Source organism: Octodon degus, unplaced genomic scaffold (genome assembly GCF_000260255.1).
Source record: "Octodon degus isolate 3935 unplaced genomic scaffold, OctDeg1.0 scaffold00029, whole genome shotgun sequence".
NCBI classification, from domain to species: domain Eukaryota; kingdom Metazoa; phylum Chordata; class Mammalia; order Rodentia; family Octodontidae; genus Octodon; species Octodon degus.
The window spans coordinates 15,216,868-15,230,138 of NW_004524605.1; the positions used below are offsets into that span (position 1 = coordinate 15,216,868).

Genomic DNA, 13,271 nt, shown 5'->3' on the forward strand with positions numbered 1-13,271 from the left:
CACAGGCTTTCCAGACGCTTCTGGTGCAGAGCTGAGCTTGCGGGCACTTGTGTGGGAGATTTCAACCACTCTGTCCTCTCCCAAGAGTTTCACCACCTACAGGGCAGCATCTGTGATGGCGACCAATCTACCTGGCGCAGTTAGATAAGACTGGCCCTCCTGAGAACAGAATTTCCAAACATTTTAATTACAAATCACAGGGACCAAACATGGTTATCTTCAAATTTAAATTTATTAAGACATTCAGTTATGTCTGTCCATGTACATCCAAGTCTGCTACTAAAAATAAAATAAAGTCACATCCCACATCAGGAATACCGAATCTGAAAAACACTTTTTGAGCCAAGCCTATTGTATAAATAAATGACTAGTTTCTTTTCATATCAAAAGTCCCATAAAAAAGTACTCCCCCCTCCCCAGTTCTACCGGTAGCCATGAAGAATGTAAAAATTTAAATATGACACGTCCTTGTCAAAGAAAAGGTGCAAATCTATTAACAGCTTTAAAAGTGGCATTTGCAGAGTGTGATCATACAGTCATGTACTCATTCCCAAAGTGCAAATATTGCCATAATTTAACACTGTTTTGATTTAGTTGCAAGAATTAAACATTACAGGAGATTGAAAAGTACACCCAGGGCCTGCATCCGTGCCCTAAAGCCCCTCCCACTTTGGCCTCCTTCGCTAATGCGAACTCCAAAGTGTTCATTAGAGTTTTAGATTACTTCACACAGCCAGCAAAGTATACAATATATTAACAAAAGTTCCATATACATCAAAATAATGCAGACTCCGTCATAAAGTTCGAGAGTCTCAGGGAGCACGACTGCACCCGCGAGGCCCAGCCCCCGCCCACCCTCGCCCTCCAGCACATCTGCAGTATACGCGTGCTTCCACCTTGGAATACAATCAGTGCTTCTCTATCTTTGATTTCACTGCAGAGCTGTCAATAATCAACGGGGTTCCATTTAACTGAAGGAAAGGGGGTAGAGAAAGGGCTGGTCACTACTCATACTTCACAAGCAGAACGATCCTATCCCACAGAAAGGGGAAACGCCAGGCCCACCTCTGCCCACTTCCTCCCACGTGGTCCTCACGCTCTTTATGCTCTTCTCCTGAGCCCCTTTCAAACCTTTGAATCTGATCTTACTTACGCCTCACAAATCGGGGGCCACTCCTGAAGCTAATGAGGTGGAATTTTCTCTAGAAAACATCAGCATAGAGCACATAAATACATTTTGATTAGCATACATTGCATCCTCTCTCCTACAACGTCAAGGGATGAAAGCGGGCTGTTTCTGCGTGAGTGCTTCCTGAAATAGACTGCTGGAAGGTCAGTTTCCTACCTATCTGTGCCACACACCCTCTCCTCAGGGCTGAGCTCGAAGTCCACCTTGAGCCAGCTTCTGCAGGACACCGAAGCGTCACTCTTGCTTTCCCTCTAGGCAGATCCACCTGGACGCGCCGCTTCTGCTGTGCTGTGCGGGTGTGTCCCGGGGCCGGCAGCCCCTTCCTGGGTGCCCGGGCCTCTGGCGAAGTGCTCCACACTGTCCTCAGAACCTTCCTCCAGCCCAGTCCCTGCAGGATGGCTGTGCTCTGGGGGTGCAGTGCCTTCCTGAAGCATGTACTGCTCAGCTCCAGCAGGAGGCTGTGGAGCAGGGTCCGTCCCTAATCCTGTAAGCTGAGAGGAGTTTTTGAGGTGGCAATGGCACAGAGGGCAGGTCTCCTGCACGTACAGCCACTTCTTAAGACAGCCTGCGTGGAAGAAATGACTGCACGGCGTGATCACAGCTGATTTCATGTCCTAAAAGAGGGGTCAAAATGCACGTCATCAGTGTCGACCATCTGTAAAGTTTTTGTGCTGCCTCGAAAAGTTCTGGCTCCAACGTTTCATTCTAACACAGAGAGTATCTATAACACAAATCTTATAATGAAATTCATTTTAGTTCCACAACAGTGCTCCCGCTACCAGAGGCCTCTTACAGGGATAACACAAGAATCAATGGCTAAGTAATTTTTTTCAAAAAATAAACAAAGACCAAAAATAAGGAAAAAACTACCTTCTGTGTGTGCGTGTGTGTGTTACCGGGGACTGAACTCAGTACCCTGCACTTGTTAGGCAAGTGTTTATTCTACTGAGCTATCTCCCCAGCCCGAAACTACCTTAAATGGGGTTGGCTACATGTGAGATACAAGGCTTATACAACTGCAGCAGTACAATTACTTGAGCCATTGCTATGCCACAAGTGTAATTATAACCTCGGAAAATCTGAAGAAGACAGGACTTTTTCTACAGTTACACTTGGACACAACTGAACACATTATCCCATGATGAGATTATTGCAAGGAGACAAAAATCAGCCACATAACACCAGGGTATTGGCAAGGAAGTGGCAATTGTATTAGAGCAAATGTGTACAACCCACTTTCAGTATCTGGTCTGTACAGCCAGTGTTTCTCAACTTCTCAACATGCATCGGGACAACTTGCATCGGGACAACCAACACATACTCTTGGGCAACCCCAGGCCTATGAAGTCAGGGTACCTGACCAGATGATTCACAAATCTGTACCTTCAATAAGCCACTCAGGTGAATTTCATGTGCAGTGTGACAACCACCAGATTAAAAAGTGGCACATTTTGTATTAGTATTTCTTGTATAAAATATCTATGGTGAAGGAAGCTTCAGGACTTGAAGTTGAAATTTTAAGGATACACATTTGATGAATCTGCCATTAATTTGGAGATGCTTTAAAGTCCCAAAACAATGCGGTGTGGAAATTCCAGAAATTCCTTGCCAAGAACTGGTAACAACTGGGAGTCACTTGATAAGCAGAAAGCCATCCAAAGAAAAGCAGCCAGTTAGGAAGCTAAGCAATTCTAAGTATTTTCTAGGTAGTTTCAGCAGGGAGTTCTAGCGCCTCAAAAAAGTGATGTGACAACAAGAAATACAAACAGAGGACTCTTGAACCCCGAAGTAGAATATTTAGACACCAGCTGCTAAAGATGATATGCCCTGTGTCTGTCTTGAACACACTCTGTTCTGAATGCACAATGGGGCTATGGAGCACAAAACAGCGGAGAACCCTGCACTGTAAGGGCCCCTAACCAGGAAGTGGGGCAGGGAGAGGAGCGACCTTATTCTTCAGTCCTCTCAACGGCAGAAGTAAGCTAGCAAACAGTGTTTCACTAGCATTCAAAAGTATGCTCTAACCAAACTAACACATATATACATATGTATACGTGTACATATATACACACGCACATATATATGTACATATATATGTCAAATTTTACTATGAGAAAGAATTCTTATTCTTGATAGTTTTCCCCACAGACAAACACGTACACACCCCACTTAAGCTGTACAAGTAGCCCTGGAGAAAGGCCTTCCCTGTAGCCTCACTGACGCTGTGGTTCCCCCCACCTCTCACTCCTAAGAGTGATCTGGCATGGACTACAGCTTCTGCTGTTGCCCAGTTTTTGTCCACCACAGACAGTTCAGGAGAAAAAGCTGCTGCTTAGTCACTCTCTTACAGAGAAGGTGGATGACTAAACTATAGTTTTATTTCCAAGACAATTTAAATATTATATGTAGGTTGTACATACATACAAGGGCAATCAGCTCTGCATGGTGATGAGCCCAAGACGGCACCACCAAAGGGGGCCTCCAACACCTCTCTGCAGCCCCAAACACAAATCCTTATGACTCTGATCCCTAGGAACCCACAGGTAAGCACACCCGCTCTCCACCTGCATGAACTACACGAGACCTTCTCTCAGCCCCGGCAATACGAGAAGAGTCAGAATCTTGGCACACCACTTTTCAGAAGCTGCTGACGTGTGATAGTATATATTTGATAGTTAGTACACATCTGTATAAGTGTATGTGGGTATTCAGGAGTAAATGCAAAATACACCTGACCTGTTTTTCCTTTATTTATGGGTGAGCAATAATGTTAAAAATAACAGCAATTAGAACTCAAGAAGCTGAGGTAAAAATTTAACTTAGAACTAAAATGGAAATATCTTATGTCTTTAATGATTTCTGAGGCCCATTTTTACTTTACCCAGGAATTAATTCTGCTAGAAATTTAAGCTAAATTTGGTCGATGTGGTTGTAATCCCAGGGGATGTATCATATGACCCACCCAAACGGATTATTACTAAAGTCACCTGGTAACAGATGGCACAGATATCGTTGTGTTTCTCCAGCTGCTCTTTCGTAGCAACGGGTAATGACTTAATCTTGTTCACGGCATCTCTGCGGAGAAGAAAGCTCTTCCATCCCAGCTGGGCCCGAAGCCACACGTTGTAGTAGGAATGGATGAAGATGATCATTGAGCCCATTACAGTCCATTCTCCAAAGATGGTCTCAGAGACACCATAGGCCACCACACAGAGGGCCACGAGAAACTCCAGCAAGCGGTAAGTGCCGTTCACATAGTAGATGACGTCATCCATGTTTTCTACTGGCTCTTTTCTGAATTCCTCAACCATAAATAAGACATAAATAAAAAGTGTTCCCAGTACCTGAAAAAAATGTATATATGTATTAAAATAGGTTATGAGAACTAAGAAACTTTTCCACAAGTTTTATACAGTAACACATCCCTGGTCTTTTGGGATACCGCAATAGCACCCAAGGAAAGATAAATGTAACTGAAAGAAAAAGACATTGGAATAATTAAAATGAGAACAACCTTAGTCAGTCTTCTCTTATTCATTCAAACAGCACCAAATCTACCTTAATTCTCCTCATGCTGTTGTCATTCCTGTTCCTCAACTCCCAAAGAAACTTTACTTCTACAAAGAACAGTGAATATGTTCTCAGTGGCGGTTACTGTATTTTTTAGGCTTCTTACCGACTAGGCAACAAAGTCTACCTTTAAGTTAGCAAACCTGCTATGTATCAGGTAACTATGGGTATTTTCAAGTAAATATTTAATCTTTTAAAAATGTATTTCTTTACTGTGAGCAATTTTGTCAGTTATTATATAAAGTCAATTAATCCTAGGCTTACCTGGAGGGAAGTGAGAATGCTACTGGAAATGATGATGAGAAGCCAAAAGTCCATATGGAAAAACTGGCAAATCATGTAGGCCATATATGCAGGGAACACCAGTAAAAACAAACAAAGGCTTACAGCACGGAAGTGTTTCCATAAACTCCTGGAAGATAAAATTATTCTTTCAGAACGCCTGCCTCTGGGTCAAGCTGTTTATCAACTGCTTTGATTTCTTTAGTAGTTAGAGAACTATTTATGCTTTTGAGCTCTTGAATTACCTGTAGGAAATGATTTTTTTTTTCTCCTAATTCTTCAATTTTACTTGTCTTAAAACGTACTGCCATCCAGCTGCTGGTAGCATTTTCTTACCACAGGCAATGGTGGAGAGAACAGAACCTAACAACTGGTCTTTAGTTGCTCTTGCAACCCAAGGACAGTCTCGTCTCGGGCTCACACTGCAGCCTTCATGAATATTAACCTGGACAGTGCTGCAAAACTACCTCGGACCTGCAGAGGGTTCCTGGTTTGCTCCTTTTTCTATGTATTCCCTCTACATCTGACTGTGGAAAAGGAAGTCAGAAGTGTGGCCCATTCAGCATCCTTCAAAGACCCAGAACTGGATCTGCTGTTGCTTATGGAAGCGGAATTGTGAAAAGTTTTTCTCTCATTTTTTTCAAACTTTCTATAAGAATCCATTAGTTTCATTAATATGATAAATCAACAAGTATAATTAATAACATTTCCAGAGACAACAAACTACTAACTGTACTCAGGTCAAAGCAAATCATTTTCAAAACTATTAAATGGCTATTTAACTGAGTTGACCATTGAATTTGACATCTTAAACACAACTATAGAGAAATATTAAACCTTAGAAACAAATCCCAAATAACTATAATTAACTATGATGATTAAGATTATTTGAAACATATCTAAGAGCTGAAAACCCACTTAAGTGATCTGTTCAGTCAGCCTGCCATTTGAGAACATCTTACAGAATGCAGAGCAACATGATTACTGAGACACCAAGATACACCTAATAAACCTTGATTAAAATGTTACTTTGCAATGTTTAAAAATTTGCTATCACAATTCTACCTCCCAAGAGACTGCCTGTCCCAGTTCAGAGGTATTTCTATAATCAATAATCAAAATGCGGATAGAATACTGGAAAAAAATAGTGACATTGAATTTTAGGCAATTCTTTACATGATTTTCTTGCATTAACTGCAATAGGCCAAAATAGTATCTTTAAAGAACTGAGTTCATTTTTTATTCCTTAAGAAAATTTTACAATATAAGACATACATGAACGCAGTTACTAATTCCATTTGGCCTCAGAAGGTGTCAAGAATTCCTATAAACCTCAGTAAGTTTCAGCTTCCTGAAGACCATCAAATAAGGCTGGCACTTTATAAACACTGTTATATGAGACTGGGCGTGGTGGCGCACGCCTGTAATCCCAGCTCTTGGGAGGCTGTAAACAGGCGATATATAAACATTGTTATGACTGTAAGGCAGCCTTTATTTTTCTTTTTTTCACTTGCATCTTTTTCATGTTTCTTTCCCTTTAGCACTACACAAAATAAAATGACCTATTACTTGCTATGTCTGTTGGACTATGTTCTATGTCTTTAATTTCAGAACTGGACATGTATAAAACAGACTGCTCACATAGTCTCTGGTGTGGCTTTTAAATATAAAAATATTGAGGAAGAAAAAGATAAGAAAAGTCAAATAAATCAAACATTTCACAAGAGAAAAATAACAAACTTATTGAATTAACCTAACCCTATACCAACTGTCCATTTATTTTCCATTTGAAAACATTCATTAAATGTTTAGATAACTAATTCATAGAAAGAATATTACGTAAATTAAATAAAGAAACAATAGGGAGTTTCTCACTTATCTCTAGACGCTCCCAAGGCCAGAACAATCGGATCTGCAATCTCTAACATAGACTGCAGGATAGAGGCCACAACAATGAACAGGATGATGCTGAGCAGGAAGGCCCGGTGCACAACCTGCAGCTCTATGAGGCCAGTCTGCACCGCTAGGATTAACAGTGTTACTCCTTCTGTCATGCCCCTAGAAAGAAAAAGTAGATAATTTCAGAGCTAAGTAAATAACCCAAATCTCCTTTAATTGCAAGAGAAAATAATCCACAGTCCTATAGTTGTCACACATTTTTTATTCTAATTTACACTAAAAATCTGATCAGCACACAATTTCACATCTTTTAACAATGTGACATGCTGCAGTCACACACATCCCCACACGTAAAACCCTACTCACTACTGTTAACATACAAAGAAGGAAAATAATTCCAAAGATAGTTTTCTAACCAGACTATGTAAATATCCAGGTACTTCTGCCACGCGTACATATCCACTGGATTATTCTATTCTTACATCATGAACTATATCCTAATTGTAAAACATAAGATACAGGTGAATGAATGTCTTTCATAATTTTGAAGAGGAGAACGTTTCTTTAAAAAAAAGTTGTAAGAACCACAGCATCAAGAACTCAAGAAGAAAAACAGACCCCCTCAAATTTAAAGACTCAATCCAAAAACAGACATTTGAAATGAAATGTCTAAAATGAAGTACAAACAGTAAATAAATATATTAAAAAATGCTCAACATCACTGGTCATTTAGAATGGCCATCATCGAGAAATCGACCAATAAATGCTGGTGAGGCTGTGGGATGGGAGAAAACGGAACCCTTCTCCATTGCTGGTGCGCATATAAAGTGGTACAACCACCACAGAAATCTGTATAGATTTCTCAGAGCACTATAACTAAAGGTTCCACTTGACCCAGCTGTTTCCCTTCATGTATCTTCCCAAAAGAACTAATATCACCACACCACGGTAATCACATATGCTTAGGGTAGCACCATTTATAATAGCTAGACCTTACAAACAGCCCATATACCCATCAAAAGATGAATGTGTCAAGAAAATGTAGTATTTATATACAAGGGAGTACTGCTCTGCCAGAAGGAAAGATAAACCTGAGTCATCGGTAGGAAAATGAATGTACCTCAAGACCTCAATCTTGAGTGAAATAAATCAGACACACAAGTTTAAATGTCACACTCTTGTGTGAGAAACCCATAGGATAAATAAGGAGCATAATGAAGGCTAGATACTGAGAAGTAGGAAAAACACAATGAAAATGGGAAGTGGGGAGAACAGGAATAAAAATCAAATATATTATGCACAGGTACAAATTCTTTATGATGAATGTGAGGAACATGTATCACAAACGTACTAATAAAAAAATAGTTTCATCCCCCGGCACGCTGAGCCAGCGAGACAGGGTGTGGTGTCGCACATCTGTAATCCCAGGACTTGGGTGGCTGAAAACAGGAGAATAACTACAAGTCCGATCTGTGTAGTGAGGCTCTGTAGGCCCATATACTAAATACATTTTTTTAAAAAAATTGTTACTTAAAAGATGAAATTAAATAAGAAATTCAATTATTTGATATCAAGAAATTCTTTTATTAGGAATGATCATTATTGCATTTCAGTTTTTTCAGAAGATTTAGTTTGAAATATTTAGAATGCAATTATATTATATCTGGGACTGTATCCAAATAATTGCAGGCAGGGCATCGTGGGGCTGGAGACAAGCTGAATGGAGCAGATGGACACACATGACACGAGACCAGAAATGAAAGATGAGGGGCATTCACTGTACTATTATCTCAGCTTCACTGGTTTGAAATTTTCCAAATGAAGGTTTTAAAAAAAAGAGATGCTACTAGGATCTCACAGCAGCATTTTCTAACAGAAAGCAATACAAAGGAGATGCATCCATGTTGTGGAATTCTTCCATCAAAAGAATGAGCTGTGTTATGTGCTGTCACCAGAAAACTCCCTGTAAAATACACTACACAACAAAATAAAGTACACAGTGTATGAAAATTAACGCAGAAAACCCCAATATACATAAATGTACTTTTCTCTATCAAAATTTTAAAATAACCAAAGTTGCTGGCTTGGGGGAAAGGAAATGAGATCTAGGGGGATGGAACTGTCACTCTGCATTTTGTAACTTGTAAACAATGTGAATTCTGTACTCTCACATGAATTATTTTTCTCTTTTCCATCACTATGCCCATTTTCCCACTGTAGCTGCCGCTGGAGTAAGCAAGAAGACTATTAGCTAAAGATTTTAAGAAAAGGTTAAACGAAGGGTTTAAGAAATGGTTATAGGGCTGGTGAGATGGCTCAGTGGTCTGAAGCACCTACTTAGAACAAGCTTAGCAAAGCACAGGGACCGCGGTTCGATCCCCCAGCACCACATGCCAGCCAGCCCCGCCCCCTGGTGGGCTGAGCTGGCCACACACACACACACACACACACACACAAATAATTTTTTTTAAAAAAGAAATGGTTATATACACTTACAGAAATAAAATCATTAAATTCCTTTAGGAAGAAAACAAATGATAAAAGGTTCTAGACTCATGGTGAGTAAAAAAACAAAGACTAACTGTTCTACATTCTCAGTGCATTCTTTGAAACTGCACTAAACTATATTCAAATTCGTTAAAATATACAAAAAAACCCAAAAAAATGTCTCAGAGAGAAATAAGATTTTTATTTTGTTTTGAGACCCTGTACAAAAAAAAGGGTTTTATTTTTATGTATTTATTTATTTTGGCCAGCTCAACCCACACGCTGGCACGGCATGTGCTGCTGGGGTTCAAACCACTGACCCTGCAAGCTTGCCTAAGCAGGCACTTTAGCCCACTGAGCTACTCTGCTGGCCCAAGAGAAATAAGATTATTAACACAGCTACGCTTAAACTTCAACGGGAAAAATCTTTTTAAAAATCTCTTAAATATAAAAAGTATCCAAAATCTGTGTGTGTGTGTGTGTGTGTGTGTGTGTGTGTGTATTAACATGGAGTTTATCTTTTCATAGTTTTAACCCAAATACAACTACTTTAAAAAAAATTCAAATTTCCATTTTCTCTTAAAATTCACAAATGAAAGAAATTCACTGGGCTTCTTTTCAGGCTTGCTATTGGATCCAAATTAAAGTTCTTTATTCAAATAAAGAACTTACCTATTCATGGCAGGATCGTTCATGAAAGCTCTGTAACCTTGCAAGTAAAACTTGCACAGAGTCAGGACACCCAAGGCGACAAAAGAAACCGTGAAGACCAGACCCAGCAGAGAGTATGGAGTGCTGCAGCATTCAGCGATACTGGAAGACAGTGGGGCAAAGTAATGGTATCAGAATGAATCTTCTATTCAGAATAAAACCATCTAAAGTCTCCATAAATAATCACTAAACTTCATGCTCATTAAATCAACTCAAACCAGAATCTGGGGAAAAAAAATCAACCAATCATCCAAAAATAATTTAAATCATATTATTATTCAAAACTACATTTTTTCCTACCTCTTTAGCTGATATCCAGTACACACAGCATCATATTTTAGGCAATGTCTGTACTTTTTCTTAATTATCTATCATCTCTAAATACTGTAAAAAAAATCAGAGTTTCAAATTTTGTTCAAACCTTAAAAAACATAGCCTGGCACATGCCTGAAATCCCAGCACTCAGGAGGCTAAGGTAGGAGGATTTGCGAGTTCAAGACTAGCTCAGCCTACAAAGCAAGCTCCAAGCCAGCCTGAACTGCATAGTGAGACCCTGTCTCAAAAAAAAGACAAAATAAAAATAAAAATAAAAAAACATAGTTAACATGCTAGTAGGTATTCCAAATGATGTTGTACTGTTGTCCATTGTTCTGAGAAATGATGACCACTAGAACTGTTCAGATTGTACTGCTAATGTGGTTACTTGCTAAAATTCATGCTTTCACCAAACTGTATGGAGCACTCCACCCACACACACCCCTCTCCAACTATGAAAGTATCAAACAGTACTGGTACCTCAATTTTAATTTAGGGTTAGATAAGTAAATTTTTTACAGGGTTACTTTTACGAACGTGACCCAGACCAATAGTCAACATCAAATTTTATCAACGATTTTGCTGCAATAACACACATTAAGTAACTGCAAGACCCACTAAAGCTTAGAAATACTTTCATTGAACATATTTAAAATTAATTTATGGGTATAAGTAAACTGGAACTATTATGTACTAATGAGACGGATTTGGCATTTGTATCTTAACTTAGAATTTCATTTATATGCATGAGCTCATTCAAACAAGTCAATGCCTGTCATAGCAAGGAAAGCCATGCCTGAAATTTACTATACAGTGTCATCTTCTGTGTTAAGTATCTTTCCCTATAAAATTGTTTACAGTTAAATATTGTGGGAAGACATCTAATTTTATGTAGGCCCATGTAGTATATTAGTGATGAGGAAAAAAGTCTCATTTTTCTTTTAGAAGCCAGAATAACTAGCAGTCATTGATAGCTAAAGGAATAAGTAGATGTAAGACCTTTTTACAGATCTAAATTTCTCAACCGCTGCACATTTTTCTGACAGAAATCATTAAACACAAGTCATCAAGAATGATAATCATGACTGAAAACACTAAGACTTTACTCTCATTGAAAAAAAGTCTAAAGAGCTCTATTTCTATACTCATCCTCACACTTGCAGAAACCATCTATACCCAAATTATATGATGATATGTCCGAGAGGAGTGCATTCATTTTCCTCTCACTTCAGCAAAGATTTTGGTACACAGGAAACAAACTGAAGAATTCGAAAGGGAGAAGTGAAAGATCTGGGGAAATTTATTAGAGCTTTTCTTCCCTACTCTCCTCAAATCTTTATTGAGTTTGGTTGCCATTTTCTGTCTGTAAACAAAACTCCATCATTTTATTTTTCACCTGTCTACATGTGCTTTTTTTCTTGTTTTGTTTACTTAGTCAGGGTATTCTGGTAAACTACCAACCTTCTTTTTGTAAATAAGTTATTTTTGGCAAGGAAATATAAAAATATAACATGGTATACAAAAGCACCAAGAAAGACATCTAAGTTCTTACAGACAGAAATTAACAAAAGGGAGCCGGCCAAATAGCTCAGCGGACTAGCGCCTGCTTAGGCAGACACAGGGACCACGAGTTCGATCCCCAGTGTGCTATGCCAGCCCTGCCCCGGGGGGCCTGCTGAAATGGCAACTGACACTGGGCTTGGTGGCACTTGCCTATAATCCCAGCGCTTGGGAGGCTGAAAACAGGAGGATCACTATGAGTCCGATCTGTGTAGTGAGACCCTGTAGTCCCTGTACTAAAATTCATACAAAGAAAAAAAATAATAAAATTTTTAAAAATTAACAAAAGGACCAATATGGGAAACTTCACAATTAAAACTTCTTAAATCAAAACATTCTTATCTTGAAGAAAAGCAATCTATCTGGCTGTACGTAGAAACAGAATTCAAAAGCTCATTTTGGCAGGGTAGCTAAACTCTCATTATTATTTTCTTTGCAAATAAATTCAAATTTATTCAGATTTTAGTGACTCGTTAAGCCTATTAAATCATATGTATGCTTCATTTTCAGTTTGTTATAACAATCCAGTTTAAAGCATAATCAACTGCAGTCCCACACTACAGTTATTAACAAAATTTTATCTCTAAATTAAGTAACTTTGTGGATCGTTTAGTATTTCTGCTCAAAATCTTAGTAATATTTATAATAAACACATACACTAAAGTTATTTAATAATGAATTTATATTCAAATGTCACTTACATTTTTATACAAGCTACTTATAAAAATTAAAGATAACTTATTTCCACAGAACACAAAAACTGTTAAAATAGGTATTACCAACACATTTGAATGACTGACTGACTTATACTTGTGTTAGTGTTTTTAATCTTTGGACTGAACATATACTGCACATTCTCTGTACCACTAGGTTCACAGTCCTGCAGAGGACCAGATGGCTGAAAAGCAATGGCTGTATTATCTGTAACTCACAGCTTTTTTGAGTATCTGCTTTTTATTTCCAGAAAGATAGGTCTTTATTCTTGTCTTTTAAGTGACAATAAGCCAGGGAACCAAGATGTACTTATAACAATATGCTAGATTCTCAGGGGCTGAGATTCAAACTTAGACTAGAAAGAATAACATGTGGATCTAATATAAGCTCACACTGAAGATATTGGGAAAAGAAACACTCAAATGGCAAAAGACACACAAAACAACCTAAACTATGGGCCAGGGAGATGGCTCAGTAGAATAAGCGCTTCCCTGGAAAGCACAAGGGCCTGAGTTCAATCCCTGGTTCCGCAAAAAAAAAAAAA

The 13,271-nt window shown here is 38.7% G+C and overlaps 1 protein-coding gene across 2 annotated transcripts in view; it reads right to left on the bottom strand.

Annotated features, from left to right (window-relative positions):
* Window positions 1–213: 213 nt before the first annotated feature.
* Rnf145 (ring finger protein 145) overlaps window positions 214–13,271 on the bottom strand; it is a 42,664-nt gene continuing 29,606 nt past the window's right edge. For both annotated transcript variants that reach the window (XM_023713172.1, XM_023713173.1), the window contains exons 7-11: window positions 10,100–10,240; window positions 6,917–7,099; window positions 5,024–5,171; window positions 4,177–4,533; window positions 214–1,803 (exon numbers count right to left, since the gene is read on the bottom strand). In XM_023713172.1, coding sequence (XP_023568940.1) covers window positions 1,441–1,803; window positions 4,177–4,533; window positions 5,024–5,171; window positions 6,917–7,099; window positions 10,100–10,240 — 1,192 coding nt within the window. In that variant the 3' untranslated portion in view covers window positions 214–1,440. The remainder of the gene's footprint in view (window positions 1,804–4,176; window positions 4,534–5,023; window positions 5,172–6,916; window positions 7,100–10,099; window positions 10,241–13,271) is intronic.